At 40.3% G+C, this 25,845-nt stretch overlaps 1 protein-coding gene across 1 annotated transcript; it reads right to left on the reverse strand.

Annotated features, from left to right (window-relative positions):
- Positions 1–393: 393 nt before the first annotated feature.
- On the reverse strand, positions 394–24,483 carry DCP2 (decapping mRNA 2). Its single transcript, XM_039706380.1, has 11 exons — positions 21,554–24,483; positions 16,105–16,256; positions 14,301–14,428; positions 13,791–13,889; positions 11,500–11,652; positions 9,767–9,879; positions 9,552–9,659; positions 8,683–8,806; positions 8,046–8,156; positions 6,628–6,679; positions 394–6,005 (listed from the first exon to the last, which is right to left on the reverse strand). The coding sequence occupies exons 1-11, from the start codon at positions 22,075–22,077 to the stop codon at positions 5,839–5,841; spliced, it is 1,731 nt and encodes a 576-aa protein (XP_039562314.1). The 5' UTR covers positions 22,078–24,483; the 3' UTR covers positions 394–5,838.
- Positions 24,484–25,845: the final 1,362 nt, after the last annotated feature.

A 25,845-nucleotide genomic window follows, 5' to 3' on the forward strand; every position in this document is an offset into this window, starting at 1 on the left:
CATCAGTATCCTCTACATCTTCAGTGAACACTTTATGGAAATGGAAGGGCATGTGTGAAACTGTTACCGCACATCCAAATCTTTTCATAACAAGTTATATGGACCAAAAGAAAAAGAAAACAAAATACTCAATATTACATAAATATTCTAAAAGCACTGACTGAAGTTCACATACTTCCTTTCTTCTGTTTGTCTAACATGTTTGGGTTTTTTTTGCCATTGTGTTGAACGGCATCCACCTTTACAGCTGACTTTAAAAAATAACTTTTGTCTCCTGCTAGAGGAGATATAATCACTGCTGGCTTAAGGCAACATGTAAACATTATACAGTAAAAGAATAACCGGTACCAGCAGCAGAGGCATCACGTTCCACAATGACCAGCAATCCTTATATTCATACTTCAATATGTTTATTTATAAAGTAATTTAATTTTACAGAGGAAAAAATAACAATACAGAAGAAAATGTTAACTTAGTTATAGTCTCCTAAATGGTGTGCTTCAGTTTTGAATCAATTTATAACAAACAAAATCACAATCATCAGTACAGTAGATGTTACAGGTAGTTACAGATTCTACTTAATTTAATACAATTGAAGAGCTGACTAATGCAAACTTTCTTCAAAAGAACATAATGAAAGTTGTATAAAATCTGTAATAATTTTAACTTTAGCTGTATGTACTTTCTACTTAATGAGCACCGATGTGCCACTTACACACAGAGGAAAACAGATCGAGTTCGTGAGCTTTAACAAACAGGAGGAAGACATAACCCTTCATGCCTGAGCCACACCACAAAGCACTGGCTCCTGTTTTCTGCGAGGCATGCAGTGCTGCCCTGAAAAGTGTCATTGTTTGGAAGCAATACCCAAGTCTGAGTCCTGGAACATGAACACTGATCAAGCATTCTGCCTGAATTAACAACCCCACACCTTCTTCTGGGGGTCTGTTTTGCTTTTTAATGGTAAAAGTGCCTTGCAAAGCCAGCTAAACTGCTCCTCAGGGATGAAGTTAGACTTCCACATAGTGCAGTGCCATGCAGACACAGTAAAGTTCTGTTGCAAGTATTGTCGTGAGAAGTGTTTGCTGAGAGCTCTTAATCATGCAGTTTTTTGTACATTTTCTGATAACAAAATTATGTACCCAACCAGTAAGATACATATTTCATCCCCACAGTTTAGTAAGTTTGATCAAACATGCTTAAAAAAATTTGCAAAGTTCTTCTCGTCATTGGAAATGTGTCATAGAGAACTGTGTTAGCAAGATGTGTTTTCTCAAAAAGCTATGAATGCCTTATTTTAAAATGATTAATGCTCCATGAGCTGTAATCATTTTCTTAAAGGCACTGAACTGTAACCCATATTGGAAACAAGAAGCTAGTTCTTCTGATCAACAAATAAATGCTTAGAAATTACAAAATACTTTGTTTTCAGTAAAATCCATAGAGACCTTTCCAAAATTAAACATTGTGTACTCTGTGAAATGTTAGCAATTACTTAAAAGGAAGCTTGTTTTTTTCCTGGAAGAATTGAAAGAGGACTCAAAGCCACTTTTGACTTTCCAAAAGCACTCAGAGCTGAGAACATTTTAAAGATAAGAGTTTCTGTAAAGCTGAATCTGTACAAAAAGTTAAGTCTTGCTAAAATTAACATTTTCAATGCAAAGACACACCCCAAGTATTTCGTTTCATTGTACTGCTACCAATCTGGAATAGTTCCTCTGGTACAATCTTGAATATGGCCAATGTCATTGTTGTTTAATGTTGACTTCCTTTTAAGTTCACAAGCTACATGAAAAAGTGAAATGCACACACAGCACAAAACCTACTGCATCTATCAGTGCTTACATATGTGATTAAGAACAGTGCAAATACTAGCATTTAGCCTACTTCCATTCTTGACTACACTATTGCTATAAATGCATATGAACAAAAACCTATTACGGAAGAGTTTCTAAGTCTAATTTACTGTAAAAGCACCTTCAGTTAGTTTGTATAAATTTACCATATCTTAAATAATTTTGGTTGTTTCAAAAGCTGAAATATTGTAATAACAAAAACAATTTGAAACTATGAAGTTGTGTATAAGCACCAGATTATTTAACATTTACAGTGCAAGACTTAAAATTGGTTTATTTACAGAAATCAATATCAACAAGAGAGACTATTCTACCAATTCTCAGTAACTATGAGCTTCTTAACACATTTAGAATATAACCTCCTAACTTCAAATATGAAGGCACCTGGCTTTACCTCTGGAAAAGAAACCTGTTGCTCAGAATTTGTAACAAAACCCCAAGTATCTGAGGATTAAGGAACCCCCTGACCCCACAAGTGGGAAGCCAGTTACCCCTGGAGCAGCAGTGCTGTCTTGCACCACAGGATACTGGAGTCTGGATTCTTAATGTAGACTCTTTGATCTTCACACCATAATGGCATGAGTGCAAAAGCAAATCACCCCATTAAGTAAAGGTTGGAAGAACTGTGTTCTTATCTGAAATTACAATCTGAGAGCAAGTATGTTAGAAGTAGCCAGACCCGAAGCCTGCCTAGTTTTCAAAAGGAACTGTTACATCTGTAACTGCCACAGGTAGGTGAAAGAAAAATCACTAAGTATTGTTCTCAAATCACCAAATCAGTTCAGGAAGGCTGAAGCACAGCACAGAAGCCTGGAACAGTGATTAGGCCCAAAAGTTCATTAGAAACAATTTATGCATGTTTGGTTTAAAGAATTTACATTGTGGTAAAAAATAATACTCTGTGCAATAAGTAAAGCTATTTCCCCCCCTCTCCTTCACAGAATTACTGTTGCCAGACTTCAAACTATGCAAAACACAGTTACTTTCAAAAGCTGGATGATTGATGTACATCAAGGAGCTGAAGTCAGCAGCACTTCAGTCACTTAACTAACTGGGCAGGCCACTCTTCAGTCCAAGGTCAAAGTATAGAAGCATTCTGAGAAGACATGCTAAAAATTTCAAGCTAAAGCAGGGAGTTGATGTTGTACTAGAAACTGCACACTAGTACCAGATTCCTAGCACCACACGGCTGTAGGATTTTTGCTAATATTTGTTTACTCTGCACGTTGATTCCAAGAACACTGACTGACTGTTTATTATCTGAATAACCCCTAACATGGCAGCATTCTCAATTTGACAGTGTTTGTTTTTCAAGTATCTCAACACCAGCTCTCAAAGTTGGACATGCACACAGTTCCTATTTCCCTGTGTCTAGCTCCTGTAAAGTAAAAACTCACAGAACTAAAGCCTGTATCTCACTTGCAGTATTTCTTCACTGTTTTATGGAAGATAATGTAAACAGTACCTCTAAACCTAGAAGTACAATTATAAAGGGATGGTGAAATAAGAACATAAACAACAGTAAACAAAATGTTCACGGTGCAGGGCATGTTGGAGCCCACCAAGTGGATCACATGCCACCACATTTACATAGTTTTAGGATAAACCTTACTACGAAAGCAGAAAGCAATGCTACTACAGGAAACTGTACCCTTATACAAAGAAGTAAGTTATTGCATATTTATCACATTTATTTGCAACTCACATTAAGGCTAGGTTTACTAAAATGAATGACATATGTATAAGCTTCATTTTGGGTTGCTTAATGAAGCAACCAATGTCTCTTATACTGAACCAACCTTTCACTAAGAAGAAAATATTACACAGTAAACAGAGGGCAGCCAGCATCTGCTATTCATAGAACATGCTTCCATTGTTCTAAAGACTTCCTCTTGCCTGGGACAGGACTTCCCAAACAGAAGACAGATGCTCCAAGTTCACTGTTTCATCAACATCCCCATTATTTCACAGAGCACTAAATTATCTAAAACAAATTTATCTGAAAAGTCAACTTATTTATAAAAAGATTTCCACAGCCCGTTATTTAATTATGCCTTAGGAGAGTCCTATTAGCTCCACAGGCAGTAGCAGCCTCAGGATATGATACAAACTTCTGCCTCACCATGAGTAAAGGCACTTTTGCTGGGAAATCAACTAAAATAGCACAAAGAAGTAACAAAAGATTAGTTTTCACCTGAAGCTGAATAACATAACCTCCTCCAGCATTATCCTACCCTCTCAATTACTCTTCTTTGTCATTGTATGGCCTTTGGATACGTTTAAGAAAAAAAAAAAAAAGTGAGTCAAAGCTAGATGGAGCTATTTCACAATTTGGTCTTGAAAAACAAGGCCCTCAGAACCCTTGTCCTCCAGGAGGAAATGCTGTAGTCCATGTCTCCTGTTGACTGATACAGAAGTTGAACGCTCCCATGGCCAAAATTATTACAGCATTAGAGTTCCAAATCACCTGGTGCCAGGCAGGTGAATAAACCAGGAGAAAGTTCTAAAGCTATTTCTGAGGAAAACACTAGGTAGGGTGTATGAAGTAGGGTGGTTGAAGGAAGACCAGGATTTTGGTTTTGGATGACATATATGAGTTGCATAAAAACTCAGTGCATGTAGATACACTACAAGGGTGTAGTTCATTCAACCTATCAAGTTATCAATTACCTCTATTCTAGAGAAAAGTCCATTTTTAAATCTATCACAAGCTGCTGTGACAAATTGTTTCAGTGCATTTCTCTCCACTGCAACACAGATGCTCAAAACCCACTGACCTGCAGGAGATGTAACAGCTCATCACCCCAACTCTTACAGGTCTTTTGTTCCTCCCCTCTATCTCCACCCCATCTTTCATGTTTTTCCTAAAAAAGCACTGTAGCTGAAAATGACTGAGGCTAGATCATTTAAATGCTAACTGCAAGTGCAATTCAATACTACTGGATATATACAGAGCAGATACACCACACAAGAGATCTGAGGACAACAGCACAGGATACAATACTGAACACCCTTGGAACAGTTATTGGAAGCCTGATTAAGCTGTTCAGTGTCACACAATGCCTCTATTACCCATGCACCTGCCTTCCTCCTCAGTGAGATCTACAGAGGCTTATTTACATTCAGTATAAATTCTACACAAGCTACCTCTCACAGACAAGGTTAAGCTTCTCTTTTTTTCGCAAGCAGCTGCTTTGTAACTTCTTCTTATGCAGCTGTGGGCAGTGCACAAGAGCTAAGTTAGACACTTTGAAGGGCTGAGTTTTACCCAGTTTGAGTGTCATTATTGAAGACCAAGGAAGAGTAGGTACAAAAAGTCAACACGCTATATATTTGACTCAAATACTAGTGATTGCCAGCCAACGAAAACTATCAGTGTGAAGGAGGGAAGGTATTTGGGGCAAACAATCAGTACAGAGAAAGGATGACAGGCTGAGACTAGGTTTGAAATGTGCAACTTGGTTTCAAAATCACTAGGACAGAGCTGTCCTCTGAGAATTAGTTTCATTGCCACTGTGTAATATTGCAATGTTCTACAAAATAATGACAAACAAGTCCAATAATTTACATCAGAACAGTTAAAAGGTTAGCAAGCTGGTATAGTCCAACAGTTAAAAAAAAGTCAATGACATTCTACAAAACACACGGCAAGTTACAATAAAAAAAATTTCAAACCACAAAAAAATAAAACACAAGTAGAAAGAATGCCCTCTAATGCACAGCTAGGAACAAGTGAACTGAACATTGGAAAGGTACTTTTGTGGACAAAGGCTAGACTGCATTTAAAGTGCAACACTTGACTATGCCACTCCCATACTGCAAAGAGAACAAACCTTTCCAAACCAGCAGTCAGTCCCTGCATTGCATTCAAAAACAAACAAACAAAACAAAATAAAAAACTCCTGAGAAAGAGTAAGGCTGGATAAGAAACCCCCTCAATTGCAACAGGCAAGTCTAATTCTTATTCATAATAAGTTTGCTGTCAGAGGTCAAAACTTCTCATTATGGCATCATGGTCAAACTTGAAACTCAAGAAAGCTCTTGATGAAAAAACAAATTTGTAATGGCCATTGCATGCCACAGAATGTCCGTCTACATGTTCTGGCAGCGCATCTTCGCTGGAGCAACACATCTCATGTGCTGCTTCTGCTTAAAGAGAAAATAGTGTTAATAAAAGTATCTGAAACAACACAAAGCCATACCTCAAACATATATTCAATTAATATTTATAACAAAACATGTATAAAAAGAAGAAGGTGACTCAACCAGCCATATTTAAAAGTTGTCTAGAGGCTAGAATAAATCTTCAAATTCACAGCAATCTGGAAACACTTTCAACAGCCACATACATATAAATATATTTTACACATATTTCTCAATAGCCATTTCTTAACAAGGAGAAAAAAAAATGGCACTGTTTCCTGAGCAATAGGTAAAGAACTGTGTGCACTCTGCTGCAGTTTATTACTAGCAGGACAGAAAGCCTTAAAGCACGCTCAATTACCAGCACTGTGTTGACTCAGATGCTATTTTTCTAAACTAGCTTTTAGTTACTTTTTCACTCAGCCACCTGGTGTATATCAGGCATGCAAGACCAACATGAAACAGTATCTTTTCCATTAAAAAACAAACAAAACCTCAAACTACCTTGGAAAAAAATGGTTTTATAATATTTGGAAGGTTGGCATGAGGAAAAGCCCTCAACCATCATTATTCAGGTGCCTTCAGCCTGTAGCACAGGACAGTGGATGAAAATTCTGACTGCACTTGCCTGTTTCAAAGTTATCTTGAAGTCTTCTTGGATTAAGCTTTTTTTCACATTTCTGGTGAAGAGAATGACCATACATTACACATTTTTGATAAAGAAATGGCATTATATTTAAGCATAATCTAACTGGCATGCTGGTTTGCTTTGACACACCCCACATCTGAATTATTTTACCTCTAACTCAGCTTTAATTCTGTCACATTACTTGATGTAGCAAACATGCTTTAAATCCACAAGTCTTTCAGAATCATTCAACCTTTTAACAGTCACGAAAACATTTCTAACATGCAGACTTCTGGGGGAAAATTTTGTTTTGGAAGGACCTTGCATATGATGGTGTGTAATCAACATTGTGCATGCATAAGCAATGAGCTTGTCCCAAAAGAGGCAAGGGGAATGTATTTACAGACGTGCTGCTACTACCGATTAAATTAACATGCTTTAGCGACACAAAACTCAAAACTCTCCAGGGGAGGAATTATTTTAGCCCCAGGTATTGCTGCTGTAAGTACAATGATGCAGAACAAATATGGTTCTTTGCACTCTCTCCAAATTAAGAGTCTCCTAGCCTTCAAATTACATTAGAAAATTATCACTGGACACAAAATATTTAAACTTTGAAAGACGGACCATCATGAAAACACAAGTGAAACAGAAAAAGAGAAATATTTAGAAAAATTTGTGAAAAGCCTGAAAAGTAACTGTGGAGCATTAACAGTTATCTCAATTAAGATCTTACAGATTACCATTACAGTTTTTCCTATCCATCTAAATTAGTGGGCAGTCAATTCACTCTTCTACACTCAAACATAACTAATAATTTCTTGCTGCAGTAAGGAATTTAGGACAAGTTTATGGTTTCTGTATGTTTACATGAATAAGAGAAAGAAGGCAATAACCACAAGCTAGAATGGGAAGAATTTAGTTTAAAGCCTGTAAACAAAAAAAGAAAACCTAAAGCCTGGACAAGCCAGCTGAGCTGCATAGAGAACTGGGGGCTCACAGCTGCACAAGAGCCAACAAAGTATACTGCAGAGCCATAAAAAAACAAGGAATCCAAAGCACATTCTACTCTAAAAGAGAGCACAGCCCAGTGAGTCAACTCCTACTGAGAACTGGATAAACACAATTAGTAACTGCAAGGGAAAGTAAAACACAAACAGTGTGACACTGGAATTTACAAACTGCTGGAACCAGCTCTATGTTATGATTGAAAAGCTATATGAGATTCTGGCTTGTTTATAGATGTATATGCATACAAGGTAAGAAATGTTATATATCTACAAACATATATCAAATACTCTGACTAAACACACTCTTGATAGATAGGCACTCTACTTTGTTTCAGCAGGACCTTGTCCTGGACATTTGTTAAGCATTACTGGAACATATTACTGACACAGACTCTGCATGTTTCTTACCAAGTTATGGTTTTGCTTAACTGGTTGACTGTGCAGTCCATTTGTTCGCTTCTTTTGGCTGGAAGTGTCTTGATTTTGCTTTCTGCCATTGTTCCTCACGCTCTGACTCTGCTGTTAAGTCCAAAATAAGTAGAGGGAAGAGTTTAAATGGCAGAATTGGACATCATTGCATTGACATTTCCTATGTAGTAATTAAAACTTCAAGTAACTTCAAAACATGTAAACAGTTTCTTTTGCAGAAAAATGGAAGCCCACTGAAATTAACAGAACACACACTCAAGCTACAGGGCCATCAACTGTTACCCATTCTCTCTAGTACTGAATATGACAGAATTATTACACAATTAATTCCATTCAGTGAATTTCCATGCACTAATGCAGAAATACTAGATTCCAGCAAAACGGCAAGTATTAATTACTATCTATACATGAAACAACACAAATGCTAGCTGATACCACCACTTCTAGTGTGAGATAAATCAAAGAATTCCCAAGAGTATTCTCCCATTCCCACGTCTCTATTTTTGCATTCTCTGGAGACAAAATTCATTGGTTTTGTCCTAGAGAGGAAACCCTCAAACAAAGACATCTGTTTTAAATAGTCCAGATGCACATGCTTGCCTAACAAACAGCCTACCTTTGTTTTCAAAACTTCAGACATCTCAGGATGATTATATGGCTTCTGTGGCTGTTTTGGCTTCACCAAGTGCTCTCCTGAAAAGCCATCTGTAAACACCTGTTGACTACAGCGAAGTTTGGATCTAGTGCAGGAAAACAAAGACAGTTCACAACACAACTTCAAATCTACTGAGAGCAGAAGACAAATATGAAAAAAGTTTCTGCTTTTTGAGAATAATCTGTAAGAATCTTAAGTAACCTAGTATGGAAAATCTAATAATGCTCACTGCCATTTGCATTCTCCATAGCCAAGAGGCCAAGTCCACATTAATATTTGCCCTGTTGTTCTCAGACTTGGTGTTGCCCTAGCTCAGATTACTGAAGTCCTCTCAAAAGGACTACAGCTTTCAACATTTGCTCTACCACTTTCCACTCAGCTGAATCTAAAGCCAGCAGCACATGTTCCCCTACTGATTCCCACAGGTTTTATCCAGCACTTCTTAGACTACTTTACAGTCCTGCTTTGGAGAGACCTATTTTTCCTGTGCAGAAGTGCCAAAAAATATTGAACTTGAAGCACTGGAAGTTATCTACTTGCTTTAGCTTCTTTTTTTTTTTTGATTCCCATAAACAAGACTGAGGAAATAATCTCAGTTCTGACACCTGTGTATCAACACATAAATTAAGTTCTCACCATACTTACAAATCTATGATATACGTCTATGCTTATTTTTCTGTTATTTACCTATTACTGGAACACAAATCCTTGGATAAAGAGAAAAGAACAAGCAGTATGTATATAATTGCCATTGTATAATATTATCATATTTGTATGACCAGTGTTTTGTAAGAAAGAATATAGAGATGTTAAACTGACCTGGTTCTTACCTAGCTTTTTCCAAGTTGGGCTTAGAAGGTGTGCTCCCTGCAGATGGCAAACCATTGTCACTGTCTGAGGAATCTCCATTCCTTCGGGAAATCCATTCCCTCAATGGCCTGTGAGCAAGGAGTAGTACAACAAGATCTACTTACCAAAACAAATCTAAAGAATTTGAAGTTGTCTGAAAGACCTTGGCCTAGAATTTGGCTCATCTCAAACATACCTGATGAAGGGAATTGCCATAAAAAATTTGTTAGGCGCCAAACCCAGCTTGGACTTTGGGGTCATGTCATTTCTGTGGCATGGTAATTTGTCGATGGAAAACCACTCAATATTCTAGAAAAACAAGAAATAAAATCAAAATACCCTCTATTGTAGCCATAGCAGATTTTTACAAATGTGTATCAGCCACAATTATTTCCCTTAATCAAAATATTACCATGGAATACTTAAATTAACGGGCCACAACAGCGTTTTTCACAAAAGATTAATTAACTCTTCCGACTGCCACTACAGTAGCAGATGGTACAGCACAAAACTGCACGATATCACACCTAAAATATGAAAGGTATTAATCAGCAACTAAATTCTGAATACGAGTTTCATAAACAAACCAACCAAACCATTGCACACAGAATGCCATAAATAAATGTACAGGCTTTGAATAATTTTCAAAAACTTTTTACTTAAAAGTGTGATCAATACTGGACCACCAATACCCATTCAAAAGTAAGAAGGGTGTTTAGTTTGACAGCAAGTTTCAGGTTTTAGAATAAAAGAAAAAAAACCATGGCAATAGGATTTGTGTTACTGTTTATATGTTTTTATATTTATGTTTATATGTATTTATATTTACGTTTTAATAACTAAAACTGTACACTTAGAGGAATGGGGAACAAAATTAGGAACTCTGACCACAGACATTGTAGAAGAACGCACCTAAGATTTGCTATCACAGAATCTACTCTGAAAGCCCTAGGTACAGAAAAGATGCAAATTATGGAAATAAGTTACAAACTGAACAAGTCTTCAATATAGTTCTACAGGGAGTACAAAACCAGCCTGCCTGGTGGCATTACATCAGATGAAGACAAAGCTTCAAAACTCTGTCATTGGAAAAACTCTTCAACATTCCCACACATATGGTCACTGTTCTACAAAGTACCATATTTACTGTATATTTTAAAAAACCCTTAAATTTCATCTTATGTCATATTTTAAAAAAACAGGTCTCTAATGCAAGAAATTAAGTCTTGTCAAGTCAAATATTTTCTTTATTTAGAAAGCAAAATAAGCAAGATGCCCTGTTTAGTGACACAATCTGCATGGAAATATAGCTGTTTTTAACTGAATTGCCATAAAGGAAAAAACAGTCAAACTTCAAGATTACAGATACCACTGACAAAGGTTCCAACAAGTTGTTACCTGAGCCTTTGTCTTATGCTTTCACAATACCTTTTAAAAGCCTAATGGTACACAGTACATCCAAAATAGTTCCCTTTTTCTGTCCCCTTCCCAACTTCCTCCTTAAAATATACTATTTTTCAAATCTGACAGTATTAGACAGGAAAGAAGAAAACAATTCTTAGTTTGTCCTTTGGATATGTCATTTTGATATGGCTTTTGCATGTCCCCAACTAATATTAAACTTGCAAATATATAGCTACATTTGCATCTGTAACTATGAATAATAGAGATAATTAATATATACATCACCTATGAGAAAAGGAGAATTGTATTTTAGCAGCATGCTCTATTGTCTTTTCATGATGAATGGAGATGTCAGACAGATGATCAGGTGAGCTGCAAGAAGTCAACACAAAACCCTACAGTGCAGAGATGCCGCTGGTATCTAGCATTTAAGGTGTTCATTGTGGGTTCATTATTTTACACACTTCTGGCTTTAAAAAGCAACTTCTGCAAAGTTCCTATAGATTCAGACAAGATAGCACATACCCGAATTTCCCTTCTAGTTTTGGGGTTGAATTTTGTGTTCTTGGGAACTCCAGGAATGATGTACAGCCGTGCTAACTGATCATTGATTCGCAGCTCAATGTAGTCCTCTTTGCAGATATAATCTTTTATGTCAAACCCAGTTTCTTCAAACACCTGAGAAGTATTTAGATGAAATTAGTGTATGTGTATTCAGAGTCATTCTTTCACAACCTCTTACCACAAGCAAAGGAATGACTATTTTTTAGATACATCCATGAAAGCTGCTGAGAAAAACAAGCCTTTACACATAGAGGTTTGCTCAGAAATAGAAAAAGGATCTACATGCTTTAGATTTCTCTGAAACTGCAAACCTGTTATGCAAGTTGAAACAATTCTATTACACCTTCATGTAGCAATTTATTAATATGGATGAGGTTAGTTCTCATCAGCTTCTGAGGTACTACTGAACTCTGTAGGCACTGCCAATTGAAGACCTCTTCAATTAGATTTTACACACATGCAGCTTATGGTTTCTGATCTGTGCTGACTCCAGTGAAAGAAGTTGAAAAATTTATTTCAGATAAAAAATAAATTGTCAGTCTATCCACAATGACAATCTCACCTGTCAGAAAAAAAAGATGGTAACTGTCAGGGTCAGCTGTTACTTGTCTCTGCCCCAACACAGGAAAAGGTGGTTCTGGGCAGGCCACGCTTTGAAGAAGGAGTCTGGACTCCTGCTTTTTCGGTCTTCAGTTGTGTTTATTATTTCTTATCTACAAAGTTTTTCTGTCTGTCCAGCCAAGGTCTGATCAGCAAGACAGCCAAGGGCACTCTCTCCCGCCCACGGGGACGTTGTCTCTTTTACAGTGAAAACTACGTATTAGATATTTACCTTCTATTTCCAATACTTTTCATCCTTCTTAGCAAGTGCACCTTCACCATGAACCAATCCACACATGCCAACATCATCCTGAACATGGATGCCAAGGAGAAGAAAGAAGAAGGACAGGGCACGCCCAAATCCCTCCATCTTGGGACTCCCGACCCCATGTACAGGATTCCAAACCCCCCTGTACAAGGTTCAAAATCCCCCTGTACAGTGCTCCAAAATTTTTCCTTTCACCCTGTGATTGCTACTACTATGCTACTTAAACTTTTGTGGCCTGTAATTCTTCATATAAGGTTGGCAATTTGCTCCATGAATTAAGATCGAATTTCCAGGTGTCTTTGGCTTCCAGCCAGGGTCTCCAAACCCCTGCCAGGGCTTTGAGATATCCAGGGCATCCAGAGAGATGTCCTGGGTTCCGACAGGTAACAATAGTGCTGTTCACTAGTGAAATCTAAATAGATTTTTCAAATCAACAACACTACCAAAAGATTTTTTTTTCCCCAGTGTTAACTGTGTCCCCTTTAATGCGTTTGCTGGCATAGCTTGAAGTAAAGAGGAAGATACACTTCATGTAACTTCTTCTTGAAGTAGGTGTCTAGTTTATCCTTGACAGGTATACTTAAACAAAAAAAAAACAACAAAACCCTTTGATTTCTCAGATACTGATTCAGTCCAATTGAAGAACACTAAATGCATCATACTACTTTCCCTCACCTTAATTTTCTCTCTCAAAAACTCTGGCTAAATTATGTTGAATGAACACTGAATTTGTACCAGTAATATTCTTTTACAGGCTATTTTGAATATGCAGCTTCACTACATATCTAGGTCTCCAGGAGCAATAAGTACAGATTATTTTCTTTTTCAGATTTTACTTGTAATATACACTGATTCTTGCTCCTGAAAATAACTGAAAAATGGTGTAACTGAAAAACAGAAAAGTAAAGTTCTTCACAATTTTTACATAAAATTCTACAGCCTCCAACTCAGCTCTTTAGCCTCTTTACAGCGACCAGTCTACATAGGCTAAATTCTCATTTCTCCATGTTTTTAAAGTCATGGTGACCCTTGAAATTAATACACCAAAAGTCCTAAATTACGTAAGATTTCCCAAGCACCACAAGTAATACTTAAATGTAAATTCACAGTTCAGCAGAGAACTTTAAAAATAGTACTCACTTCATGTAGCACATTAATGCAAAAGCATGTGAGACATAAACTTTTTTTTGGTTTTATTTTAATATATAACCTTAGCCTTGATTACCATTTTGGAACTCAGGCACTAAAAGATGACTGCAAGAACAGACTATTTATTCACACGATTTCAATAACAGGATTACCTAAGTGCCTTTTCACCCAACACATATATCCTGATTTCAGCAAAATTTCACTTCTTTATCTTAAAGGAGTTGATATAACTTACCTCTCTAGCAGCACAGTCATGAGGTGCCTCTTCTTTATTTACTTTCCCTTTTGGAAATCCCCAACCAGATTTTGCTAAATAGCCCTGAACCAAAAGAACCTACAAAATACAAGGGAATGCAACTGTCAAACATGAAGGTGTTGTAACCAATTTCATTAAATGTCTTCCCTCCACCATCCCCTTGTTTTCCAAAAGAATATGTTAGCCTCAAGGAAGGAAACCATTAGGTTTTCTGTGTTCTAGCAAGAACTGTGAAATATTTCACAGAATAGTGTAACTCAGAATAAAAAAATAAAATCTGAGAAGGAAAGCACGCAGAAGTGTGTTTACTGACTCACATATTATATTTCTGTACACAGCTACTAATATCAAGCAACTCTCAGATCTCTGCGAATCTGACAATGAATGTAAATTTCTCTAGAAGAAAAATGTAAACAACAGAGAATTACTTCTGCTAGCATACGCCATCCCTCCCTCTAGACAGTCCTTCACAACTATTTCCATACTTACATTTTCAAGTGTCTCATCAAGGATGATTGCACCATAGGTTGGTACTCCCATTTTGTATTCTTTCCACTCATCTAAAACCTTTTGTACATCTTCACCTTGAGGCAGTAAAAAGGGGCAGTGACTGAAGAGTATAGCAGGATGTTAAGGAAAATAAGCAGCCAGTTCCAAAGCACATACCGAATACAAAAGATATTCACTCCAAATGTAGAATAAACACTCCCTCCCCTAAGTCCGTTCAAGATAGATTCTCTTGGAAGTAAAAAAAATTACAAATAATCCACTACCAAACACTGAAAGTTAGAGAGCATCAAGTAATTCAGCAATTCCTATACAAAGCAATCTAAATAAATTTAAAACAAAACAAAACAAAACAAAACCAAGACCAACCACACAAAAAAGATACCCAAAAAAGAAGCCAACAAAACACACAGAAAAACCACAAAAAAAAAGACTGCACAAGGCTGATTGTTTGAAGGAGGGTAATTTTGAAAAAAAAGTAACCCCATAACAGTTATTTTGAATAGGTATTATTTGCAAACACATTTTCTTAATTTTGAAGTGAGCAAGAGACAGAAAAAAATTCAGTTTCTTGTGCTTGAAATAAATGGGAATGCACTTTTGTCACAATCATTTGTTAAGATTATGGCACAGAATCCTATATTCAGTATTTAGTATGCAAAAAAAATTATTTTAATGACATATAGTTACAGAAATCTTAATTCTAATACACTTTATCAAAACTCACCATGCAGAGGAAATATAAACAACCTCTATAACTCTAAAATTTTGAGAGAAAATTTGCAAGTCCTTAATCAAAGTAATAATATTATATATTACATATATTATACTACCAATAAAAAATACTCCACAGCAGAATACTTAAAAATACACTGCATCAGAACTAATATTTGTGGCAAATATGGGTTAGAAAGGGAAATATGTAATGAACATAAACATCTATTACACTGCATTTTTTCTGCACTGCCTACAATTAGTAGGAGAATTTTGTTGGTCTGAAACTACATTCATAATTTAAAACATATATAAAATAACAGCATAACATCAACAAACAGAATATGACCATATTTTTACAGTTTACTGTTAAAAGCTGTAGTGTTTTGCAGTGAATATATATTATGAAACTAACAGATAAGTATGTTGTGCAGCGAAAGCATCTTTGCTTTCATCTAATAATATTATCCTCAAAGTTAGAAGCAATATTTCAATCTCAGATCAAGAACATATGGGACAAGGCTAAAACTAAAACACTTGCTGGATGAAAACCACAAAGTTTTCTCTAGCAAGGACTAGATAGTACACATTCCAGCAGCTCCTGCAAGCAAGAAAAACAGCTGAGGCGAACCATCTGAATTCAGTAAAAATGCAGTTTCTACTCTACAGAAACTTGCAACAAATACATACCACTGCCTATGGCAGAACACATACCACCTTCAACTTCATTAATATTTATGTCACTAGTTACATGAAAATTAATAATCTATGGAGTTCAGTTTGAAGAGCACCAACACCCTTGAAACCAACCTAGCATGCAAAGTGCAACTATGATCCTCAAACATCAGAAACACACTGTTTTCCATAGTTCTTTAGCAGTCCAAGAAACATCTCTTTTGTGGGTGCCACAAAGTTATGAAGCAGTGAACTCAGTAACATCACATACCTAGCAATACTAACTTTTAATCATTAACACATGAACGACATTATCATACTATGAAATATTGTTAACAATATTCAGTTTGCACTTTACCATTGAGACAGAAAACAATCAGAGTAATAAAAAGGATATCAGCTTTAGCAAAGTCTCTTATCCCACACTGAGGTAATCCTGGTGTGTTTTGCATGTAGAAATCCAAATAAAACCAATGGGCAAGTTCAATCTGAAAACACACTCTGATTGCATTGTCTCTCTCTTCACTTGGAATGTGCAAAATAAATCGGCTGCCAGGAAAGAAAAAGAGTAAGATTAGCCAAATCTACTGATTAAATACAGCTAACAATAAAACATTGCAACAGTACAATTCTTGATCCATTAGCACATACCAACAGACCTCTGGATCCTCCTCATGTTCCACAAGGACAGTAAAGAGTTTTCACAAAGTAAAATACAGCTTTTAAAGTCAAGAAGGAAAATGGATTATTATGATCTTTCAGAAATATAAATTACAATATACTAAGTAAATTAACTGTTGTAAAAACAGGGAGTGTGAAGACAACCTACTTAAATGGCTGTGTTACAAAAATGAAAGCATTTTTACAAGTCCATTAAATAACATCCGCAAACTCTGATGAGATATTTCAGTGCTATTTTTTTCAGGACACAAGTTGAACATAGGTTTTTTTTCACTTAAAACCACAGTAAACTAATAATTTACATAGATTTTAAAAGTCAATATGATCCTACAAATTTCCTCAGTCTGAAACTGAACATGGACAACCAGGTTCAGTTCAGATACTAGCACACAGACAGAGTCACTGAGATAAAAGTTTAAGCAGCACTGTGTGATACACCACTTCAGCTAAGCAAAAGAAGTTTTATTTATTAATGTATTTGTATTGAAAGCAGAACTTCCTTTTTAGAAATTTAAGGTCATACACCCCACTGAACTTAAATCATATGATGGAGATCTTTGACATTCAGCTCCTGAGTGCAGCCAGCTAAATTCCAAAAGTGCATAATTATCATTGCTCAAAGCAGAAATACTGTATCTTTACTTAAAATCTAACAAATATGAATTGTCACAGGATCTCAGAATTGGTTGCCTCTCTAAGGCACTCTGGCCAAGGACAGAGGCAGAAGGTCACTCCCTCACTGGTGCAGGCACACACCTGATACTCCCCAGGCTTCCAGGCACATTCACAGATCCCCCTAGTACTATGACAGGTCTCCTGTTCCACTCCACAGCCCTGCCCAGACCCCTGACCCTCACGCCCCTCACACAGGTCCCTGCCCCACCAGATGGTCCAGTTTAAAGTTTGCTAGTGACAACACATGCACAAGAGGTCTGGGGAAGGCACCTGTCGCCCTCACACCCACAGTCCTGCTGCAGCTGCCTGTGCTCTGCCCCTCACTCCCACCACTTCCCCCACAGAGGCTGGTTCCCAGGACACTCATCATAGCCACCCCAGACACTGGGAGCTGAGACCCCCTCCTGGGACTGGCTGGCACTGAGATCTGTTCCCTCACTCCAGCAGCTGACACCTTGCCAATATCAGACAGAACTCCATCAGCAGCTGGCACTTCATTCTTGGAGCACACATATACAGGGGGTAGAGAGTGGAATTATCCAGACAAAAATAGGTATTTACTAAGAAGATGTAAGATAGGAGTTAGTGACACTTGGGCAGAAGGGTCAGAGAAGTGTAGTAACTTGCCCAGTTTTACAGCCAAGCTCTTTTATACCCCTTTCTGCCTACCTTTGCTTTGTCCCTCCCTGCTTCTCTTTTCCTGTGGCACTCCTCTCAACCCAGAGTGTGGAATATCCCCCAGATCTAAAGCCAGATCCCCCAGATCCTACCAGATACAAAGGCCAGGCTGATATTCCTCAGAGTGATGCCTATGGTTTCTTGGCAGTTGGTCAATTAGTGTAATTAACATGCTTGTTTCTTGTCATTGTGTCTATTTCTGATTTCTTAGGTTGGTCTCTAAATATATTTTCATTCTGATTCCTCCACTTTTTTTCTGTTTTCCAGGAACAGGTCCATACCCAGATAAACTTGCTGGAACAAACATTCCTATACCCCCTCATCAACCAGTAGCCAGGTTTGGTTTTCACCACTGCCTTCCTTATCATTCCTCTGTTGGTTTTGTAGACTTGTGTGCTTTGTTTATGGATTTCTCATCTTCTTACCATTCTTTTGCTAGGTTTGTAGCCTTTATTTATTTACCATGATTTTATTTCTTATCCTCCTATCGAATTTTCTCACGGAAAAAGGCCTTGGCCAGATACCCTTAAAGACCTTGGCAGGCCTGAGAAGGAGTCTGTGTGAACCTCATGAATTTCAAAACAGCCAAGTGCTGTGCCTCGGTTGGGACAATCCAAGCACAATGTAAAAACAGTCTGATCAGAGAACGGATGGAGAGCAGCTCTGGGGAGGAGGATTTGAGGTATTGGTGGATGAGAATCTTGACAGGAGCTGACACTGTGAGTGCCCAGCCCATTCTTTTGATGGAACACAGTGTGCACAGCAGATTAAGAGAGGTGATTCTCACCCTTTATTCTGTTCTGGTGAGACTTCACCTAAGAGTTGTGTTCAGCTATTGGAACTTCAATAAAAGAGGATGGGGACGTGCTGGAGCAAGTCTCTGAGGCCTTTCAGGACCTAGGGGGGGCTACAAGAGAGCTGGAGAGGGGCTTTTTACTATGTCATAGTGACAGGACAAGGGGGAATGGCTTTAAAGAGAAAAAGGGGAAAGTTTAGATAATAGAAAAAAACTTCTTCACTGTGAGGGTCATGAATCACTGGCACACACTGTCCAGAGAAGCTGTGGATGGCCTGTCCCTGGAAGTGTTCAGTAGCAATCTGGTCTAGAAGATGTCCCTGCTTTTGGCAGAGGGGCTGGGATGAGATGATCTTTAAGGTCCCTTTAACCCAAAGGTGATTCTCCCTTGCACGAATAGCCTTATTCACATCAACATTTTACCACTTCCCAATTTTCAATTGGCACTACCACTTCCAGTTTCTTTTGAAGGCTCTGACTGCTGAAAAGATCCCTTACCTATAAAGTTGCTGTAACTAAAAGATAAGAACTTAAAAGTCTACATTACATCATATCATCTAGTTGATGATATTTTCTTGCCCCAGCACTGCAGCTGAACAAAAATGTAAAGATAAAATGTGCAGCAGTATCAAAGAGAAGAAAGAATATGCCAGGGATTAGGCTTAGAGAACAATAGCAAAGCCAAGTACAATGATATTTATTAATCAAAAAGTTAACTTCTAAGTTACTTGGAGTGAATGAAGTGCTACAACAGGCATGGCATCTCTAGGTTGTTCTAGGTGCAGCTGCCAGGTGCTGGCAGTGATGGGCTAATGCTGGACACACTGTGGGACACAGCTACAGGCAGCAGCTGAGATGGTGGTGCCTGTGGGGAAGTGTATTTCAGGACAAAAATGCCAGACAGGCAGAGGAAGTGAAAAAAATAGCATGAAACAGCAGTGCAAACACCAAAGTTGGAGACGAAGAAGGCAGAGGAGATGTCCATCCTACAGTCTTTGGAGTATCACGTGCTGGAGCAGATGGATATGTCCTGAAGAAGCCTTAGCCTGTAGGAGTGATCCCACACTGGAGCAGGGGCAAAGCATAAGAGGGAAGAGCCCCAGAGAGGATGTGTTACAGACTGACCACAACCCTCATTCCCCATCCCCTGAGCTGCTTGCAGGGAAGGAGGTAAAGGAGAGGAAAGGAGAGAACGAAAGGATGAAGCCAACAGGAAGTTTCCCTGGGAAAAACAAGGATGCAGAAAAAGCTCTTTTTCAAATGTTTTTTGAAGTGGGGAAGTGTGTGGCTGGGTGAGCATCTAGCCACTTGAGCAAGGTGAACCAACCACAGTCTGGAAGTCAAAAATGGGGTAAAAGGACTTGTTTACAAGACAAAGGAAGTTTCAAGAAGCTGCTAAACCCACATTATGACTCTGCATATCCACTTCTTTACTCAGTTAAACAACTCCATAGCACAAGGCAGCATGACAAAATCTGACATGGATACCTGTAACTTGTTATTTAACAATACCCAATAACTGAGTTATGAAAAATCACCTGTCACTTTCTACCAAAATTCCCACTAATATCATATATCGATTGAAGAATGTAGGATATTACAGATATTTTTATAACACGTTTATAACATTAACAGAATTACAATACAAAACACCATTTCTAAGACAGAAGATTACAGTATCTTAAAGAAACACAGTAAAACACTGGGACTGATCCTATTACAACGCAAGATTCAAATACCCATGTGCCCTTCTGTCAGTCACCCCACGGAAGTGACACTAACAGGCTGTATCAGTTTTGTAATCACTGCAATTCCTCTCTGGATTTTCTGAAGAAGTCTTCAATTTTGTGTCATATGTGAACAGGGATCTGAGAGGCAAGTTCCTCTCTCTGCAAGGAGCCCAAAGGAGACACAATGGAAACATAAACATGCTTCAGAGGCCAGATTTAAGGAACTGAAAATTTACATGCCTACGACAAACTCTGACTCTTGCATTAGACAAGTGCAAAAAAATACTGAGCAGGACAGTTCTACCTTCCTGTGGTGTTCTCACTTCTAAACATTTTCACTCATTTGAAAATCGTAATTACAGTAGAGTGGTATCTTTCCTCTTCACTAACCTTTTCCTCTTTTACATAAATACCTCATAAGGAGTCCCTTGGAAGTGGTAAGATAGAAGAATTATTTCATGCCAAATATCACATGCAGTTTGTGTCATCACATTCTGGGGATGACAGACAAATTACAAAGTTTGAAGGGCTGTACCACAGATGATGAGAGGTTGAGACTGCAGGGGGGAAAATGCAACTTGGCCCTTTTACAGAATCCACGCTTTACGAAAATTCAAGCGCAAAGCCCTTGGAACAAAAAAAGCATTTCGCTCGGAAAGAACCGACGAGCAGGAGAGGGCAGCTTCACACCGAAGGGTGCCCCTGCGGCTCTCCCTTTCCGCCCGCCGGCGCGTTCCCTGCAGCAGCGGTACCTCCCCAGAAGGGACTCCCCGCGCCCCTTCCAAACGAAACCAGACCTCGGAGCAGCAAGCACCACACCTCGGCTGGGCCACGCGTCACGCCAGCCCCACGCTCCCAGCTCTGCTTTCACCTGCGCAAACACCGCCGACGCAGCTCTACGTTTTCCGGCCCAAACCCCGCAAGAAATCCCCATAAACAATGTTCTCCCACTTCCCCCGTGCACTCGGCTCCTGGCCCGCCGCCGGAGCAGCCCCACACCAGGTCCACAAGGTGTCGCGGGCAGCCTTCCCGCCCTTCCAGGACGGATTCCATGGGGAGGGCGGAGCCTCGGGCACTGTGGGAATGGGCCGAGCCTCGTCCTTCCGCTCCCCGGCCGCCGCGGGACGGCCAAAGCCGCCCCTTCAGGCTGCGTGGCCCCGCAGCCCCTCCACGTCTCGAGCATCTCGGGCCCCGCGCCCCGGGCGCGGGCAGGCTCAAGCGCCCTTCCCGCCCTCCGGCAGCAGCGGCACCGCAGCCCTGGGGCCGCCCCCCCGCCACGGCCGTACCTGCATAGGTCGTCCAGGACGCTGCTGGGGATCTCGGCCCGTTTGGTCTCCATGGGGAAGCGCGGCTCATCCCGACGCGGCGGAGGCCGGGGCGCAGGGAAACGGCGGGGGCGGGGCCGCGCTGCCGGGGGGCGGTGGAGTGGCGGCTGCCGAGGCCAATCGGCGCCCGCCGCTGGCGGAGCGGCGGCCAATGGGGCGGGGCACGGGGCGGGCCCGGCGCGCTCAGGTGATCGCGGGCGGCCAATGGGCTGCGCGGGGTGGGGTCGCCGCGAGAGCGCTGATAACGCGGCGCGCCGGGACACGGAGTGGGACAGCGGCTCGGCTCGGCTCGGCTCGGCTCGGCTCGGCTCGGCTCGGCTCGGCTCGGCTCGGCTCGGCTCGGCTCGGCTCGGCTCGGCTGCGGTGCTCGGCTCGGCTGCGGTGGAGGGAGGGGCCCCGGGCCTGGTGAGGCACGGCTGGGGTGCTGTGTCCAGCTCTGGGCTCCTCAGCACAGAGAGCCACGGGAGGGGTCCAGCAGAGGCCATAGAGACGAGGATGGTGTGGGCATCCGTGCCTTGTGAGGAAAGGCAGCGGGAGCTGGGCCTGTTTAGTCTGTAGGAGTCTGAGAGGGGATCTCATTAATGCCTGTAAATGCCTCCAAGGCGGGTGCCAGGAGGGTGGTGCCCAGCGACAGGACGAGGAGCAATGGCCATAAACTAAAACACAGGAAGTTCCACCGCAATATGAAGAACTTTGTCACGTCTGAGGGGTGGAGAGCTCTGGAACCGCTGCCTGCGGAGGGCATGGGCTCTCCCCCTCTGGAGACATTCAAACCCACCCGGACGCGTTCCTGTGTCACCTGCTCCAGGTGCTCCAAGTAACCGTGCCTTGGTGGCCAGAGGGCACGGTCTCCGAAAGGGAATAATTCTGTGATTCTGCGAAACAAACCGGCTCCGGTGGCGTTCCCAGAGGTGTCTCCCTGCCGGCAGAGGGTATCGCTGCTCTCTCCGCGGCAGCTGCTGGTGGCCTTGCAGCCTTTGATTTTAGGTAGCAGCGAGTATTTGACGCATTTCTCCTCTTGTTCTTCTCCTTCCTTTGCTCGCCAAACGGCTTGTGCTCCGTCTGGCTGCTCTTTCCCTCACCAACATTGGGGAGAGAAACAGAGAAATGAGAAAACTCGTCGGTTGAGATAAAGACTAAATTGTCTAGTAAGTTATTAGTGTTGCCTATTAAACTGTAGGGAATGCAAAAGCTGCACACACAAGAAAGCAAAAACCTTTGCTGCTGCTTGTGACCAGGCAGGTGTTCAGCCATCTCCAGCATGGGGATCCATCATGTGTAACAGTGACTTGGGGAGACAAATGCCATCACTCTGAATGTCCCCCCATTTTGTTCCCCCCACAGCTTTATATCCTGATTATGATGCTATATGCTATGGAATATAACAAACACTATGTTCAGCACAAATCCAAAACAAGGCTCCATACTAGCTAACTAGCTCTGCCCTAGTCAAAACCACCACACAGAAACACCAGTCCAGCATTACCCTGAAGACACAAAGAGTATGTACATTCACGGTTACTGTTAGGCACAGAAAGTGAGAGATGTATCCTTTGCTTCCTTTCCAAAGATGTAACAAAGAACAGAAGGTTCCATGACAGCTCCAGAAGTATGAGGAAAGAGCATTCAACTAGGTATAGAAAGAACAGTACTGTAAGAAGACAATCTTAGCAGGAGTTGGAGTGCAGTCTTAGTAAAAGCTGAAGCAGAAATATTTACATATATTGGTGTCTCACTCATGAGCAAACTCCACTAAGTGTATTTGACAGTGACTTTTGCTCCACTCCCTTTATTGCTGTGATGCTTGGAGGTGATGGGTGGATCACTTTAACTTACTTACAGAAGTATTTTGTTAGCAAAAGTAAAGTCCACTAACAGTACTATTGGTATGTCTAAACAGAGGAACAGCTGTAAGGATCTGAGTTCAAACTGATCAATCCCTTTGCTCAGGAATCCATAAAGCTCCCTTTTTACCAGAAAGAGTAGATGTACGAGGTTCTTTAAAAGTTACATGGTCCGGATTATTTCAGTGATCAGGATACTCTTGCTGCTACTGTTTTTCCCTGCTTTGCTACATTCAAAAACTGCTCCCCATGTCCTGATCCCCATCTCCCACATGGATTTGGTACCAGGAGCTCCTACAGATAAGGAAGAAAAAAAGTGGCTTAGGAAATGCACTTTGACATCTCATGCCATCTATGGTACTTTCAGCCCTGTCATGGTTTCTGAAAAATACCCAACCTGATACAATAAATAAGCAAATGTGTCAAATGTTACCTAAGTTACAAATGACTCTTCTACAGCACAGATCCTTAACATGTGAGGAAGGTACTACCTGAAGAACATAATGGAAGTTTGTGGACAGTGTTCCAAGATGGGAGAGAGGAGAGATACATTGGAACATTTCTGCTTGCTCCATTTTGGAGACATTCCTGGAAGACTAGGTTGGCCAGAACATGAACAAAAGGAAAAAAAATATGTTCAGAAGTAGAATTTGGAGTTGTGTATCATTGTAATTTCTTTTTCTTGCTGTACATTTTCTAATTTCTTTGATAAACTAACATGCACTCCTTTTACCTGTTGGCTCATATGAAGCAAGTTGAGTTAAGGCTGACACATTCAGGTTATATTTCGCCAAAGATAAAGCCTCCAGGGAACTTGCATGCTTTGGTGGCAAAGTAGCTCTTGTCAAGCTTCAAGGGCAATTAAGAGAGTAGGAAGGCCAGGCATATCAAGAGAAACTCACACAGTACCCACACCACCTCAGAGCTCCAAGCAATGTGCAGAATCACCCAGTGATGTACTCAGACTGGTTTTTAATCACTGCTCATCAGTCAGCCTTCGCAGTCTGAAAGGCAACAATCAGATATTTGGAAAATAATGTTGTTGTCTGTTTGCACTGAGCAAGGAGAGAAGGTGGCAGAAAATAAAGCAGGAGCCAGCCATTTGTGCATTCAGAAAGGGATCTCAGACAAAGAGTTGGATTGCACAGGACAAGCAAGAGCTGAAAGTGGATGATGTCTTGCTTGAAAAATTTCACCAAAGTGAGAATTGCATTGGATAGGAAGACACTCTCAGATACCAAGCACCAGCCAAATCTAGGACTCAATAAACATTTATTTGCAATTTATGTGAATTAGAATAAAGACTGAGGCAGAACCTTGAGAGTCTGCAATCAAGAGATTGCAGACTTCACCTTGCCTAAGTAATCAGAAAAAGGCATTAATTCCACTCAGCCCTTCAATAAACAGATTCTACACTAAAATCTCCAACAAAGGATGGAGGTGGGAGGTAACAGTATGAGGTCAGCATACTGTAAGCAGTATGAGGTCAGCACTCTCAGTTGCTACAAGTTGGGTCAACTTGTATGCAAGGAGACAATGCAAGCACTACTCCCCTGCTTTGCTTCATGTGTTACGTGGTAAAAGGTGAATGAACAGCTGGCACAGACTATCAGGAGGACAGTAATATACTATAGAACCAGTCCCATATAACCCACGTGGAGAAACAGAAACACTTAAAATATGTTGAAGCAAGTTTTAGGTAAACCAAATCGCCCCCACAAAAGAAAATCTAGGCTTAAATCTGTGTTCATCTTGGTTTCCTGATTGTAAAGGAAAGAGAACCATAAAGATCTGAAAATAATCTGGAAGGGATTTTATTAAGTGAGAAGCACCATAGAAAGTACCACACTTGTGACACTTGTGGTGATGCACAAGACATTGTAATAACTAATAAGATGCACTAATTAGCAGACTTGGATGAATAATGTACCTAAACTTTGGAGAGGTTCTCTGAACCTTGCAGAGGAGATAGGAAACACACAGAAAAAGGTAAGCTAGCAATCATTTGGTTACTTTATGTATAGAGAGCTGTGGTGAGCCTGTTCAGAAAACTCTGTACTGGGCTTTTCCTAACATTACAGTGCTTTCATAATCAGATCAAAGGATTTATAATCTAAGACTTTGCAAGTAATCATTCATTTAATGTCAATAACATGTGCATTGCTTTACATACATGACATGACATGCTACAGTTCAAGACAGCAGGGTTTGTTTAGGCAACCCTGATCTCAAACAGGCTTAACCAGATGGCTCAGGTAACACACACATCCCTTGGGATGTGATCATCCATTCAAACTCCAAGTCAAGCAGACTGTTGGAGGAAGTCCAGCTCTGGGGCCTTCAATATCAGCAGGACATGCACCTGCTGGAGTGACTCCAGAGGACCACAAGGATGATCAGGGGGCTGGA

The sequence above is a fragment of the Passer montanus genome, unplaced genomic scaffold (assembly GCF_014805655.1).
Source record: "Passer montanus isolate IOZ18808 unplaced genomic scaffold, ASM1480565v1 scaffold190, whole genome shotgun sequence".
In the NCBI taxonomy this organism is placed as follows: domain Eukaryota; kingdom Metazoa; phylum Chordata; class Aves; order Passeriformes; family Passeridae; genus Passer; species Passer montanus.